Here is an 18,417-nt window from a genome sequence, read left to right on the forward strand (position 1 = left end):
ATGAAAATGAAATGAAAATTGAACGATGATAGAAAGGCTTAGGAGTGAGATGGAAATGTAAGAGAGAAGGGAGATAGATAGAAAGAAAAGTCAATAAAAAAACTTTTTAAATATAATTTATAACTTAATAAAAATTTATAGATAGGTTTTTCACACAAGCAAAGCAATTTTACTAAGGACTATTCGAACCCAATATATATACGTCAATTCAAATAACAAAACACATAATTAATTAAGTAGCTAAAATTAATTAAGTAGCTAAACAAGAAGTTAATTAGGAAAATTGTATCATGTAGACGAATAAAGGGGAGTTACACCAATTTGGAAAGAAATCCACTTTTTTCTTTATCTAATCTTCAAGTGAAATATTTCTAACCTGATCACCTTTATCAAATTTAAAATGAAAATTAAATCATGGTTTGCCTTGTTTGAAATCAACTACAATGATAAGAGATCAATAAATTAAGCAAACCAATTTCTAAATTTGTATGAACATTCGTTTTTAACCCTTATCACCCTATATATCAGAATATAGCAGCAGTTTACAGAATGCAGATAACAGCCAAGGATATGATTTCTTTGTGTAGCCAGACATTTTTTTTTGAAACCTTAAGTGACATGACATGGGCATGGTCTCATCTAAGTATTAGTGTCTGTTGTGGCTTTTTGCTGCATGGGATTCATTCTCATTCTAAGATAGTTTTGATTTAAACTTGGTAGTGTTATGCAATAGGTTATATATGTATTCTGTATCTATTGTATTTCTAATTTAATAATAAATTTATTTTTCCAATAAAAATATTATTAAATAATCAATATTTTAATTTTTAAAATTTAAGATCTTGAGTTTAAGTTTTAAGTTTGATAAAAAAATAACATTAAAATGTATAATTATAATATAGTTAAAGTCTTGAGGATACTAATTTTCAATAAAATCGATACATACTTTTGTCGATATTATGGTACTAAAAAAATTATATTATTAAATAAAATTGATCTTTTAGTTATTATATATTATTGATATGAAACTAACAAACGTGTAAAAAAGACATTGTTTAATACAAAACTCTACGTATTGATGTTTTAATGAGATATTACTAATGTTTTGTAATACTTAATGATACAATCAATATGGTAATTGCTTATTATTATTCTTTTAAATTTGAGATATATAGTTGTTTTGATTGGAAAAAAAATCATTGTTAATTTTCTGAACTTTAAGACTGTTTTTAAATCATTAGAATTGGTCTAATAGTAAGAATTCGAGTAAAATGTATAAAGTTTAAAGTTTGAATCTTAAGTGTTACTGTTATAATTTTAATCATGAATAAAAAAAAACTATTTTTAATTATCGTAAAAATAAAGGGGGACTTTTGTGAAGTTTACTTGAATGAATATAATAAGTGTGAAGTGGAAGTAATGCCTTTGAATCCTGTTAAAAATAAATAAATTAAGTTCTATATGTCTGGTTTGAGAGTATATATATGTCTATGAATGAAATGACAAATCGTATTCTCATACATATACCTGATCACTAACATTCAAGCAACCTTTTGATACAAAAGTGATACCGAGTATTACCATTCCCTTAGCACTGAAGGTTTAACTTTGCTGAAAAGCGTTCAAAAGAGGATGCCATTAATTAACACTTTAATTCTGTCTGATTAACAAAATGATGCGGGATTTTTTCTTTGTTTTGCTTTTTATTTCCTCTGTTTGTACGAAATTATTGCAACTTGAACATAAATCTCCATCCTAACCTTCATTTAATGACGAAACTACCTTAATGTCATATAGAACATAGATCCCACGTGGCTTGCATTAATTCAAATTGTCATATATAATTTCCAATCTCTTACTAAAACTACATAATTAAGTTTGATATATATATGTGGAATATGAATTAATTATTCTCTTATATTCAAATCTGAAGATCAAGTGGATACAATTAAAGATTAAGTCACACGCATAATGGATTCATTGTGAAAATGTTAATGACCTTGCAGCTCCTAGTAATAACACAACCTTCAGATACAATGGAATTTCAAAAGTGATAATGATTCATATTAATCAAATACAGAAAACTTTCATTTGCAGACTAAAGATGGGGGAAAAGAAAATTCTACTATATATATCTATATGTATATGTCTTTATTTTAAAGAATAAATTAAGAGAGTGGTACAAATTAGGGAGATATCTTAGTGTGGTCCATGATTTCATGAAATGACCCTAACGCATTATGGTTCTTGAAGTCTTGACTCTACCTTTTACGTTCTTGAACCGGTTGCTGATTTTGGCTCCTTTATAGCTTATATATATGTATGGAATAAAAAGGATTTTCCAATTAAAAGAGGAAAACAAAATTGGAAAAGTTTTCGGTGCAAATGAATTCTTATTTTGGAATTTGAGAATTTTAAAATCAACAACCTATGCTTATCAAACACCACTTTTAAGCTATTACGATATGAGATTAGACACATTACATATTTCATGCATGAATATTGAGTTTCTATAGTTTTGATAATGATTGTTATGATTTGGAGTATGTAATTTGTGTTAGTTTGCATAGATTATTTGTGTTTAAATTATTATTATTATTTTTTTATAGATGTCATTGATTTACTTTTTTTTTTTTTTCCTTTTAGTTTAAATTCATTTGTCTAAGTTACCGTATTTTGTTGTGACTGGTTTATTTAAAATCTCTGAATATATAATGTTATAAAAAATTATAATAAATAAATTTTAATTGAGTTCAAACTTGATTTGATAAAAATAAAAAAAATATATTACTCATTTGATTAGAAATTGAGAGAATTATCAGTGTTGCTCAGATCAGATTGACATGATTAATTCGACGATCCAAGCAAAATGAATTGAATCCGTTTGGGTTGGTTTGAATTAGAGATATTTAAAGTGGGAAATGCACTTATCTATTTTCATTCACCTTTTTCCTGAAATATATGGTATAGAAGGCTTCCCCTGCATCTTGTGTTTTGGAGAGTAGCTAGGAATGAAATGGGCAGTGAATAATAATGAAATTTAAGCAAGTGAAATGCGAAAGAATAAACTTTATGAAATAGACTTTAAAGGCATAGAATGTAAAGTAGAGTAAGGTGATGATGATTCTCAAGTATAGAAAATGCCGTTTGTCGGACCCAAACTCGTCCTTCCCATGTTTTAATCGTAACCCTTTGTGTCTCTTTGGACTTTGGTAAGATAGTAAAGCAAAAGCAAATAGATCAAATCATTCTCGGCAACCAAGCACAAATTTAAGGGATGTCTAGTCACTAACGGTACATCTTTGCACGTTCTTTTTAACTCCTTAGTACAATTCTCTGCCAAAAAAACTTTATAGGAGAAATACTTCTTTGCCAAGTGGACCCTTAATTATTTTATGTACCTTAATTTATATATTAAGTTTCTCTATGCGTAAACTCTCATGTTAACGACATTGTGTGACGTCTAGGGTTAATCAACATTTATATGGTCTACCCGTGGTTCACTATCATTAGTAAAAAAGAGAGAAAATAATGGATAATATTTTAAACCAGAAAAGTAATTTTTATTAACTTTGTAGCTTAGTCTTTATATAAACACTAAACACAAAAAGTATTTAGCAACATTTGAAAAATGTTACTTAATTATGTATAAATGTTGCTAATTTATTTTAGCAATATATTATCAAATGTTGTATATAGTCCATGCTGTTAAAGATTTTTAATAACATTTTTGCATAATTAGGTAACATTTAAAAAATGTTATCAAAGTAGTATTTTTATAATATTTTAATAATTTTTTGTAACATTTTAATGATGTTGCCAAGATTTTGTTAACTTTATAAAATAATAATTAATTTTTCTAGGAGTTCTTTAAGTTTTTAAGGAAAAACATTTTTAGTTAGTTACCACTAATTATATATAAAATATCAAATTTCATTTATTTTAAATATAACTATATGAGTATATATACTCTTTATGAGTCGTTAATCTATTCGATGTAAGACTTTAATTATGAGTTACAATTAGATATAAGAGAAATATACTTTTTTTACTCATGTGGGACTTTGATTTTAGAAGCAACTATAATAACATTTTTCAAAAAAAGTTGTAAAATAACGTAAAAAAAAATTACTCGATATGGAACTTTGATTTTGAAAATAATTAGAAAAAATAATATTGAATTAAAAAATATTACTCTATCTATAATGACATTTTTTAAAAAAGTGTTATAAAATAATATTTATTTAATATATAGTAACATTTTAACAAATGTAAACAAGAAAATGTTACTAAAGGATTAAAATCTAATTGTGAAATAGTATATCAGTGTAGAGTATATGTTATTATTACCGGATAATTTTTATTTTAATATCTTTTTTTTAAACTATTTACTAAATTAGAATAGTCAATACACGAAAACACAGGCTAGACATGTGTTTTTAGTGCCACGTAAGTTTTTTCAGGTTTTATTTGCGTTTTTGTGTGTTGATTTTTGATAAATAGTTTAATTTAGTAAAAACAAATTGTAAATGAGCCTTACAGTAAAAATCATACTATAAACGTACATTTTACTCGTTGACATACTAATGTTACTTTTACATTTCAATTTTAAAAAGTGTGAGCAGTTATTCTAAGTGAACAAAACACTAACCTAAATATATTGACAGCATATGCTTAGATTATAACTAAATAATCTTCAAAATACTTTTTAAATAACAAATGCCCCATCTTCATTTTGTACCTTGGAATTCGAAAATATACATTAAATTTTGCAAAAGCATTTCTTCAACTTCAGAGGACGTTTATATAACTCCTATGATTTTTTTAAAAAATGATTATTAAATATGAAAAATCAAGATACTTAATTTAAGATTTTTAAGGAAATAAAAATATTCTGTGTAACAGATGTTCCCTTAATGTAAACATAACCTTACATAATAATAATATATGTACAAATCATTGTTTAATAATATTTTCTTCATTAAATTTAATATTAAGCATTTTAAAACAAGGAATGTAATTTTTATATTTTAATTTAGACTTATTATGAGTAAAACAATTTTCTATTTAACTAAACTAAATTTATTTTTATTTTCTAAATTAGCTTTTATGCTTTGCTTAGATTTATACTTATGTTGACGGTTTAATACACGAATGTACGTGCAAGCGATATTAAATAATATAATTTTAAATGTCACATCAAACAATGAAACATGTTGCTTGCACTATTAAAATTGGAAGAAGAAATATATTATTTTACGATATCTGATAGACAACGTAATTTATCTTTTGAATAATCTAAGATAGTAATTGATTATAGGTTGAAATGAAAATATAAAATTGTATAAAAGGATAAATACGTTTCCACTTTTGTCAATATATTGAGGAGATCTTTGTGGGGGCGATTCTCGTAAGACTTTATGGCTATGCATGATTTCACACGTTTGCTAAGGGCCCAGAGCTCTATTATGGAAGCAAACATTAGGACGACGGGTAAATCAAAAATCAAATTTAAAGATTTATTAAATCCACTGCTCCTTCCTCACTTAATCACCACCTAGCTTGAAGGAATACTCAAACTAAACCAAAGAAAAAAAGGTTTAAATACTTTTACTCCTCTTCTCAAAAACTAAATACTTTTACTCCTTCATTTACTGCACATTTCTATTTTCCATTCTAATTTACGCAGTTGACAATTTGCTCCCTAATTCAATAATTAACAAATACTCAAATAGAATTTTTTTTTTTTTTTTACAGGTTCTAAAAATAGAAGTGTACCGTCTCCGATATATTCCAAGACGGTATAATCCTTCGCCGATCATGAGAGACGTCAGGTCGCTAAACACCACATGCAAACCAACCTAAAATACACTACATGGTTTACAACATTCACCAAACAACACAAAACCATTTTGTCTGAAAGCTAAACACCCAAACAAATTCATGCACTCACCATAATAATACCATACATCAAGGTATTCACACAATGCATATGAACACTATAAACTCACGCCACATCATATGTAAACACCACATCTAATATGTCGTTACATATTTATTTACAAAGATCTCCTAATACACTAGAGTAGTATAAGTGGTTTGACTCTATTGAAACAACTTGATCATATACTAGACAAACCCATCAACCCGATCATCTCTCTAATAAATAGACCCATCAACTGAATTGGATTTCCATTTCCAAGAACATGATTTCTCAAATTCTTTCATTTGCACTAGGAAAGTTTGTTTTCGCAATTAGGAATAGTATTATTGGATATAGGCTTATGACAACCTTGACATGCATTATCAAGTATGGAGTTAACCCACTAATTATTCCCACAAAACCACACAACATTTTTAGTAATTAGTTAAGGGTGATAGCCCTCAATTTCATACCTTACTCTACATTGACGAAAGACCTAGAGGAGACTCAACAAAATTCACTCAAAAAGTTTCACACCTACTTAATAAGGGTTTTCAAGAATTGGCCTCCTAAAATGCTAAAACAAGATCCCCTATATGAGATCTTCAACTTTCTAAAAATCATAATCTCTTCTAGTCATAAGTCAATCAATATGTTTTAATGCCTACAACATTTTCAGCATCAACACTTCAACATACATCATCTATATACATTATCCCAGGTTAATAAAGATCAAATTACAATAATCATGTATTACATATCAATGATTAACACCTCAACCAAGAATAGCATACCAATGTTCAACATCTAATAATTAAGTACAACATACTAATGCTTAAAAATTCAACCATACAATTATCATCCATATGCATTACCTTAGGTCAATGCATATAGACATCAAATCATCATACCAATAAAATATAGTATATCAATGTTTAATAATTCATCAAAGATTAGCATACCAATGCTAAACAACTTATTCAATAATAACATATCAATCATACATACACATATTAATGTTCATTATCATTTTTCAGCCAAGCAAACATTTTCATATATCATCTTATATCAATATATAGAACTAGGATCATTCTACACCATTCAACTATCAATAGTTAAATCATCAATATACATTATCTTATACCGTAAACTTCTAATGCAATATGAATTGACCAATCGTCCATATTATTTTAGATAAATTCTAAAAGAGATACCTTTAAAACACCTTTCCATTCAAGTCAACTCACTCACCAAATGCTTTTCAACAACCTCACATGTGCCTACATATCTAACTCTTTTCAATTCCCGCCAGCCACCTTCATATGACATATATATTTGAATTGAAATTTACAACATTCGAAAATTGACACCTTATATGTTATATATAAGACATATACATATTATATAAAAGCCACACAAAGTTAACTGGTAATTTTATATTAACTAATTTAAATTAAAATTATACTCAATTTTTAATAACTGATCATTTACACGATAATATATCAAAATTAAATTCTAAAACCAAAAGTACTTAAAATAAAACGTATAATACGTTGATTATTTGTCTGATAACAAAATAAAGAACCATATATATATATATATATATATATATATATATATATATATATATATATATATATACATATAATTTCCTGTATACAACAAACACATGTCACAGGTTAATGTTAATCCATGTTAAGAAAAACGAAAATGCTGAAGTTTTAGAAAGGAGTAGTCGAAAAATCGATCGAACCGACGTGAGTAAATATTATATTATAAATTTTTCTGACAAATGTCATTTAATTATCAATTCGGAGGATGATTCGGCTTTTCATTTTGGAATCTACAACGTTACTCTTCTTCTCTCCTTTGTCTCCTTTGTTAATATCGTTAAAGATGACAAGATGCAGCTTTAATTTCTTTTGAATGTTATGATCATTTTGCTTCGTTTTTGCTTTTTTTGTGGGGGGGTTTCATCTTTTGGGTATGTAGTTTGCCTTTACCACACATGAAGGCGTATGATGAGGGTCCAATCAGATTATATATCCTTTTGTATGTGGACAAAATTGTCCGTGCACCTTTTACTACAGGATTATGTGTCTTCATTGTACCAAACAGTGGCAAAAGTTCTCATGGTTGGCCTTTAGAGCGAAATAAAAGACTACTGTATTTAAGAATGTTTGCATACTTATATTTACTATAATGTTACTATAGGTTATTATAACATATTTTTTCTTCCAACAATGTTGCTATAGAGAGTAATATATTTTTTTTATTCTTTTTAATAATTTTTTAAAATTAAATCTCACATCAAATAATAATGTTATTTAAAGAATATATTTCTCCAATCTTTAATTATTTTTCAGAATTAAAGTCTTACATAAAGTTAAACTAAAGATAAATAAACTTTAATATATGATCTAAATTTGGTGATAACTAATTTAAGATATCTTTAACTTTAAAAGAATTGTAGATAAAATTAAACCATAAAATATAAGTTGCAATGCAATCTATATTAATTCTAAATTTTATAAATTTTACAAAAAGTTTAGCAATATTATAAAAATGTTACAAAATATTACTTTTGTAACATTTTCAAAATATTAAAATTTTTTAGTAACATAAATTTTATTTTATATTTGATAAAATATCACACAAATATATTAACAATATATATTCATAATTTAGTAATATTTTCCTAATGTTGTTAAAAACATATTTGGTTAAAAGTTTCACATTTTATTTCTAATTTAGTGGTGGGAGATAAAAATAGTTAAAATTTTGCTATATTCTTTTCCATCATGTTAACATGGTACTTCTAGGTTTGATTTCTATTAGTATTATGTTTAGTTAATAGAAGTTATATCTTACAAATACAAATTAGTCTTTAATTATCAATTTTGAGAGATTATGTGAATTATATTGGTAAAAAAAAATTTATAACAAATAATGTAATATTTTTTTTATAAAAAAAATAGTGGAAGCTAGAGGTTAAGACCACCAAATCCAAAAAAAAAAGATCAATTTGAACAAGAAATGAAAACCAACATTCTTTTCGGGTCTGTTTGGTTAGCTAGCATTTTAATCAGAAGCATCGATCAAGTCTACGATAATTTATTTTTGTCTGTCTTCAACAATTAATAACTTAAACAGATGATATAATATAGAGAAAAAGACAACATGTAGTTAGTCTTATTGAATTGCTGACCTATGAAAGTGGTTCTTAAATGGCCGAACTTTTCATTATAATGTAGATAGTTCGATTAAAATATTTATAAAAAAAAATAGTGTTATTAATTGTTGAAAAAATAATTTAAATTTTAAAATAAAAGGTGTGTGAGTAAAAACCTTAAGAAGAGTTATTTTAAAAATTTGTAATCTTTAAAAGATTATTTAAATTTACAAATTTTATCAATTTATTTTAATATTCTTTAATGATTTTTTTAAAATTAGAATGACAATATTTAAATTTTGTATTACAATTTAATTTTATATCTAGAATTAAAAAATAAAATTCTAACATGTCTTCTATTTAAGATGGTGTTGATAATCTTATTGTTGGTAAAGAGATTTAATTTTTTTTTCCTTTTTCAACATAGTATAAAGCTAAAAACTTTTTAAGGTAAGAAAGTTAGTTCATTATGTTTTCTTATTAAATTAAATTGTTATTTACAATCTAAATGTTACAAGTATATATTTGAAATAAATAACATAAACTAATGTTGTGTAATTTTTAACCTACATTTAAAAATGTTATTCTTTTCAAACCATCTCTCATATTACTGTGCTTCCCGCCAGTATATTATTTAAATATTTCTATTTAAATAAAGGTTACATTGTTTCAGGTAGCAGCAAATTTTTCAACAAGTGTCATTAAGTATTCTGACAACACAAGCGCAACATGTTGCATAATTCCTGCAAAAGGCCTTTGCCGTTCAATAATACAATGAAAAACTCAATGATGAATAATTACGATACTTAAATATAGTTTTAGATTCTTAAATTTCTTTTTTTTTTTTTTATATTAAATTTTTTAAGTCATTAATAACATATTTAAAATAGATTGAGACAATTATATATTAATATAATATTTTTATTAATAAAAATATTAGTATATAAATTTTATATTTATTTGATAGATTTTTTAATAAAATTTGAATATTAATATTATAATTAAATTTTTAAAAATTATAAAATTAAAAATTTAATTTTAAATTTGAAAAATTAAAAAAATATTTATTTTAAATTTGATAGACTTAAAACATATTTATAAACAAGGAAACATTACTTCAATAAATAATCTTACCCCTAAAAAAAAATCTTTAACGCCCTAATTAGAACGGCAAAAACATCGAAAAAATATAATGAAGTTGAGAAATTGTTAAAAAAAAAATTGCAAGTTGTTTGGTACCAACAAAATTTGTCAATGCCAAAATAAAAAGATATTTCATTTCTCCGTAAATCAACGCAAAAATAAACAATACACGGTTTAAAATCCATTCGTAAACAAATAAAATGTTATTTAAATAACAGCTTCAAATTCATTCAAATAAAATATTACTCACATTCGAATAACACATTATTAAAAATGTGAAAAAGTTTTTATTTAATCAAATAAATAATTTTTTTTATTAAATTGAATAAATAAATTTTTTTTATTTGAACATATTTTCTTTTCAAAACGTAAACATTCAATCGAATAAAATTATGTAAATTCAAATGAAAGTTTAGAATTTTATTTACTTATTTTTAAATGTGTTATTTTAATTATTTTTTATCTAAAAATATTACTTTAAAATTATTTACTTATTTTGAATTAGTTATTTATTTTATTTAAAATATTATTCATTTAGTTATATAATTTTTTATTTACACTACAAGGAAATTATCGTATAGTGACACACATCCTATAATGACACACATCCTATAATGACACAATAAGTGTCACTAAAAACTACTTTTATCTACACAATAAACATAATATATGTTGGTATATTATTAAAATATGTGAGTATAAGTTATAGTGACACATAAAATATATTGTTAAATCTCATTTAAAATCAACACTAAAATTATGTATGGCTATATGTCCAATAAATATATACCTACATATATTATATTTATAGTAACATTTTTTGTATGTCACTATATGTAACATTTATTGCAATGTTAAATGATTAAAACTAAATAATTTAATTAATAATTTTTAAAAAATATCTATTTTTTATTTTTATTTTTTACTCTATTATTTATTTATTTCTCTCTTCTCTTTTTTATATACTTTATTTCTCACACATTTATTTCCATCTTATTAAATATATATAATATCATTTTTCACCTGTTTCTCTTCAACCAAACAATCAAATTTTTATTATATTTTCTTTACCTATTTCCACTCACCTATTTCTCTCTTCTCTATTTCTCTTCATTCTATTTTTTTGCCTATTTCTTTCTTCTATACCAAACATGCCATAAGTGTTTGTGTTGTAAAATACATGAGATTAAATTACATATGAAATCTTTTACAAAATTATTACAAAATGTAATGACTTGGGCTATTTAGTTTAATGATTTTTCACTCTTTTAAATTACATGTAAAATTATTAAAATAAATAATTATTTCAAGTTATACACACATTAATTTAATTATATTCAAGTTGATATTGCATGTAACTTAAACAATGAAGCTTTCACTCTCATAATCACACACTCTAAGTATTATTTTTATCTCTTTCAAAGATATATTTCACATCATAATTTTATTGATAACCTAAAAGTTGAGATACTTGAAATTTTAATTGAATAAATTAATTTAAATTTCAAATACTTAATATATAAAATTATTTTTATTATATGTTTAAAATTTTAATATTTCAATATTAAATTTTATTAAAATATAGTTAAATTATAATAATTTAAATTTTACAATAGATAATATTTAAAAATTCAAAATCATTTTAAATATTTGATAGTTTTAAAAAAAATATTGATAAATTATACATCAATTTTGATAGACAAAAGGAAAAATAGGAGAAAGAATAGAGATAATAATAATAATAATAATAATAATAATAATAATAATAATAATAATAATAGATAAATGAGAGAGATGAATGAAAAGAGAAAGAAAAAATAAGATAGACAAGAAAAAAAGACAGAGAATAGAAGATGGGGATAAAGAAAAGAAGACAAAGAAAAAGAGAATCAAGAAAGACAAGAGAAAAAAAATGAGATAAAAGAGAGTGAAAAAGAAGAGAAGAGAGAAACAAGAAAAGTGGGAGAGAAGATTTAGATAATAAAAAAATGATGAACATACTTGATTAAAACAAACTCGTAAATCAAGCAAATTCGAATTATTTTTTTCAAGAGAACAAGAATGAAAATTGAAATTTTTTTAATAAGCAAAATAGAGTTTATATATATATATATATTGATTTGAATTAGTGAAACAAAATATTAAATAATTTTTAAATTTTTTAAAGATTTGCAGACTTGATCTATGCATTAAACTTTAAATTTAACGATTGGATCGTTAAAATTTGATGTAGAACATGAGTTATTGAACGAAGTAAGTCTAAATAAATTTAATCTTAGAGTAAACGAATCCTTCGTCATATATATATATATATATATATATATATATATAAAAGATAACAAGGAGTGTTTTCCTAAGCATATATAAAAGATAATCAACTAACCTATGAAACTTGCCTATTTTTTTATTGCATATATAGAAGATAATCAACTAACCTACGAAACTTGCATATTTTTTAATTACATTATATATGGTTAAGAAAACTAAAATTGTTTTGTGATTGTCGCGACATTACATACAAATTTAACAGTATCAGTTATATATATATATATATATATATTTTGGAGGGGTTTAGAATTTACTTCTGCTCAAATGATAGACAAGACTTTTTGAAAGCAATATAAACCAAAATTGGAGACTTTAGGTCATATATTTGTGGCAGATTAGGCTGCTTTATTATATGGCGATTTAGTAATGTCTAGTCATGCAACTGGAAAAGAAAAGTTATTGGCTTATATATGCCTGATGCACTGAATATGAGTTGCTTTATCATTTCAAATTCTGAAGAAAAAAAGGGGGTGACATTACTGAAAAATCCCCCAGTTTCTATCAAAATGCTTTTAAGTCCCATAACACAATTAGTGAAAGAATAGCAAAACCACGTGAAATGGCCCCCACGATCTTCTCTCTTGTCTCCAATTAATTGCTGAAATTTCAGCCTTAGTAGGACCCCTATATGCTACACTCTTTTATTCCTCCACCTTTCCATTAACAATGTCTCTTGCTTCAACCTGTGCTTAGAATGAATTCTCATCGGGGCACCACCAACACCAAGGATATGAGATTTCACTTTTTTTTATATTCATCACATGTATTCTTCGTTAGAGATAATCTTTTAAGTTGGGCTACCAAGTTCTTATAGTTAACATAACTATATATTTAGGTTTCAAAATTGAAATTATTCATCAAATGATTACAACTGTTTACCGGTTGATTCACGCGTGTAGATAAATTCCATTTGTTTGATCAATGATTGAAACAAAAGCACACAATGGGGTATGAAGAAAGCAAAAGGTTTAAGGTCAATGTGTAAGTTTCAACTGATGTCTTGTATAGTCTCCTTAATTTTCGTTTTTAAGTTGAAAAGAGAAAAGGGAAGATTCAGACTGACATCTCGCAGTGGTTTGTCTACAAGAAAGATTATCTACGTCAGAAGAATGTCCCTCCCATTATGCATCATTTATGGCAAAAAAAAAAAAAAAAACCTGTCTCCAGGCCATAAAAGAAAGTGTAAGCTATATATAGATGGAAGCTGGTTATGGTGCGGTAAGGTAATCAGAAATGCTGAAGCTGAAGCAGTGACCCCACATTGGTTTAGTTTTTTAGCTGAAGGCTCAAACAGATTGCATACTACATGTTTACTATGTACCTTTCTTTGTTTTGGACATGTTATGTTTCAAGGCATTATGAATTCCCTCGAGTTTTCGTCTAAAAAGGCTAGATACTAGCATAGCATACTTGATTAAAAGTTTAGATCAACTAAATCTCTGTAGATTTTTATGATGAATTCCAAGATCAAGGGTAAAATAAAAAAACCTCACCCAGGTGTTTGTTAATAATTAAAAATCAAACTTTGAATTTGTTTTGAATCATTATAATTTTATGTCTTTGAAAATGCATTTTAATAGTAGAAAAGAAAAATATTTATAAATTATCGTTCATCTCGACTATTAAATGAAATGAAACTTTTAACCTATATACATTATCAAGTCAAACAAAAGAGTACCAACGATTTACATCAAGACTAGCCTATTTGCGGATAATTTAGGGATCAAGATCTCCTCGCAGATCATTTTTGAACCGCATGAATCTTAGCCATTAGTTGATATTTTTAATTAATAAAATATTGATAAAAAAAAGTATAATTAAAGGGGAATCTATGGTGAAAAATGTAACAGCATCCCGTGCAATTATTTTCCAACTGTAGGAGATCCAATACCATAGTTTAGGATTCTTTTCTTCTGAATTCAAAGTTTGAGTGTTTTTTAATGGATGTTCAGAACGAACGTAACAAGAACCTTTTTTGTACAAACATACTGAAGGTCGATATGAGAACTAATATAAGAAATTGGCCAAAACTTCCTGTTTATTGGACCTCAGTGCTGGAGTTTTTACTCTCCACCCCAGTCTCCAACAGAAAAGTCCATATTAAATGAAAGCCTTAATAAAAGCCCATATATCAAATGTAGAGCAAAAGAGGCCCAACAAGAGCAGGATTTATCAGTAGAGAAGAGAATTATGACTTTAGAAAGAGCATGGATTCATGAAAATGCATGCACCACCAAATTATCATTATTTATATGGATCTATACCAGACTAACCAATGTAATTTTGAAGTTTAATCTGATCCAATCCAATTGATATTTGGGTCGGGAAAAATATTTGTATGTTTAACCTAATCCAAGTCAACTTTTTAAAAAATACTGTATAGTAATTTTTATAACTATAAATAAATATAAATGAACTTCTACATTTTTTAAAATCTTTAAAAATGATTATTAAATTATTTTTAATATGTAATAAAATGGTAAAAAAAAATTGGTTTCATATTAAAATATATATAACAAAATGAAGCAGAGCAAACTACATATTTCAAACGCATTTCGTCATCCAGATTCCAGAGTGATGGAATACCTAATCTAAGGAAATCAAGATCCAAGATTTCGTCTTTGTAAGATGTGCCAATATTAAAATGTAATCTGTCTCCTAATCATTTTTTATTAGGAGAAATGGTAGTAGCTTACCTGACGCCTCACGGTGCATAACAGCTGGGAAATAGAGCCATGCACATTAATCACTAACCAAGGGAAACAAATACTAATTATTCAATTAAAAAACCTTATTAAGAATATATTGAAAATAAATAATGATAATTTGGTGCTGCATATACAACTCATTATCAATTTTTTTTTTTCTGTCTTTTTTTTATCACATTATATTACCTGTTGTACTTATTATTATTTTTATTTCTCTTTCTTTCATATATATGTTAGATAAATTATTTCACTGATATATTTTTTTGAAATAATATTCTTTTAAACTTTAAAAGTATTTTTTAATTTTTTTTAGAGATTTACTTATAAGAAACTTTTTTTAATGAAATTTTCTTCATAGGTACTAACTAAAATTGGAACCCTTAATCAAATAATTAAGAAACCTAAGTTCAGTAGTTTCTTAATTTGTCCTCCGAATACTGAATAGCGTGTATTGTCCGTAAAGAGAAGTCGAAATTTCGTCCGAATAGTTAAAAATTATTATTTTTTAATAAATTTATTATTAAATAATTATTTTATAATAAATTTATTAAAAAATAATAATTTTTTAATTATTCAAACAAAATTTCCACTTCCGTCTCGGACACCGTAACAGTGCTCTACTGAATACTGAATAGCATTTACTCTTATAGCGGGAAGATGATTTAGTAGGAAATTGTGAAAAAAAAAAGAGCAATTATTAAAAATTTAAATGAATTTGTGAGGAATTATATTAATTTAATTTCACTATCTCATAAGTGAGTTTGTGTAAATTTTTTCATCAAAAATACTTTAACAAAATTACTCCTACACTAATATCTAAATAATTAATTAAGAAAGAGTAAAAATATAATTATTTAAATAATATATTTTTACATAAAAATCTTATATAAAATAGAATTTTAAAATGTAATTTTTTTTTCTAATTTAATTTTATTAAACAATTAAAAATTCAACATTATTTCTTATATATTTTCTATCTAATTAATTTACCTATCGTTTCAATTTTTTTTCTATTCTTCCCCATGTTCAAATGAAACATTAATTAATTAGCATTATTACTTTAGTTATCATCTGTTGAAAGCTGAAACTTCCATAGTTAGTTCCACAGATTCTAATCAATACGCACTCAGAGCAGATATCTTCTACAAATAAAATAACCAGTTAACTACTATCGGCATCTTCAGAGGAGTTCAGTATATTGCACAATCGTAGAAGGGTTCAATTCAAGCTATCTAGCACAACGCTTCCTAGAGTTTGAGGCGAGGGAGATGTTCAATTGCAAGTACTCATCAGCAAACATTCCCAAAGGTGCGTTCCTATTACCCCTCACTCTGTTTCTCATAGTTCTACTCCTTCCTTTCCTCAGAAACTTAATTCAACCATCTTCAAAGCCTTCCCTCGCCACCAACTTGGAAACCAAAGAAACAAGCAAATGCAACATATTTTCCGGAAGTTGGGTTCCTTATACAAAAGAACCTTACTACAACAATGAAACTTGCCCTTTCATATTAGACCAGCTTAATTGCTTAAAATCTGGCAGACCCGACAGAGAGTTCCTCAAATTGAGGTGGAAACCTCATGATTGTGAGCTTCCACTATTTAATGCAACTCAGTTTCTCAAGCTTGTTCAAGGAAAATCAATGGCCTTTGTTGGAGACTCCATGGGCAGAAATCAAGTAGAGTCCTTACTGTGCCTCATAAATACTGTAAGTAATTAATCATTAATCATAACTTAATTATACCCTTTTACTTTAATTCCATCCTTTAAATTACAGTTACTATATTCTTTTCCATTTTATTATGAATGTTAAATTACTTGGCATTTTTGATCTAGTTTCATTATATGTGACAGTTTCTTCATTTAACTCCATCAGGTGGCACATCCAGAGGATATCACAGCAAGACATACATCAAACGATGACATATTTTTCAGATGGTGGTTCGTGCCAGAATACAATTTCACCGTTACAACACTGTGGTCACCCTTTTTGGTAAAATTCAACGACTCCGATCCCAGTGGTCGTGCTTACTACAGTGCGACGAAGCTTTACCTAGACGAGGCAGACACAGCGTGGAGCAGCAAAATAGAAAATTTCGACTACGTGGTTTTCTCAACGGGACAGTGGTTTTTCCGACCACTAACGTTCTACGAAGAGGGGAAAGTTGTGGGGTGTCAAAAGTGCGAGAACTCGACGGAGCTGAACTACTACGGATACAGAAGAGCGTTCCGAACGGCTTTCAGAACTATGAGAGATATGAAAGGGTTTAAGGGGTTGGCGTTTCTGGTGAGTCACTCTCCGGAGCACTTTGAGAACGGGGCGTGGAACGAGGGTGGGAGTTGCAACAGAACGATGCCGCTTAGTGTGGAAGAGAGAGGGGCGTATAAAGATAGGGATATTGTGGAGGCCTTGTATGAGATACAAATGGAGGAGTTTAAGGAAGCGAGAGAGAAGGGTTTGCGGTTAGGGTTGATAGATATAACTGATGCCATGGCGGTTAGGGCTGATGGACACCCCAGTAGGTTTAGGCGTGCAGGAGACAAGAATTTGAAGGTCAGTGACTGTGTTCACTGGTGCTTGCCCGGTCCTGTTGATACGTGGAATGAGTTTTTCATCCATGTCATCAAATTCCAAGGTCAAAACCATAATAAGGGTACCATGTTGTGATATCATCTGGGTTTTCAGTTCTTTCTTTCTTTTTGGGGTGAATTCAAGTTTTCATTTTTGATTTCAAAACCCCTAATTGTTAATTATTGGGGATGGTGATTTCAATAGGATCAGGTTTCATAAGAGGTTAAAATGGGTCAAATCAAGGTTGCGTAGGATTTCTAACAAGTCTAATTGTCAATTTGTCATGTTGGTGTCACTAAAGATTGAATTTAAAGTAATTAAAATCAAAATTAAAAAAATCTTGTTATATACAGTGATCTAAATTATTTATGAGTTGATGATAGTGTGATTTTTTTATTTGCATTATGTGTATATTTTAGGTTTTTCAGCAATGCCAATTGAATTTGGTTAAGTCTAGCTAGGATGGTTTAATTTAATCATTTCTTCGACTTTTGGTTGGCTGAATATATTATCAAACTTTAATAAGTTGTGTGTGACAAACAACCAAATCAACTCAACTGCTCCATAGATCGC

The 18,417-nt window shown here is 26.7% G+C and overlaps 1 protein-coding gene across 1 annotated transcript; it reads left to right on the top strand.

The window, feature by feature from the left end:
- The first annotated feature begins 16,334 nt into the window (after positions 1-16,334).
- Positions 16,335-18,192, top strand: LOC109812734 (protein trichome birefringence-like 19). Its single transcript, XM_020376770.3, has 2 exons — positions 16,335-16,980; positions 17,149-18,192. Exons 1-2 carry the CDS (start codon positions 16,543-16,545, stop codon positions 17,938-17,940), a joined length of 1,230 nt encoding a protein of 409 aa, XP_020232359.1. The 5' UTR covers positions 16,335-16,542; the 3' UTR covers positions 17,941-18,192.
- Positions 18,193-18,417: the final 225 nt, after the last annotated feature.

The sequence above is a fragment of the Cajanus cajan genome, chromosome 1 (assembly GCF_000230855.2).
Source record: "Cajanus cajan strain Asha chromosome 1, NIPB_CcT2T_4, whole genome shotgun sequence".
NCBI lineage: Eukaryota > Viridiplantae > Streptophyta > Magnoliopsida > Fabales > Fabaceae > Cajanus > Cajanus cajan.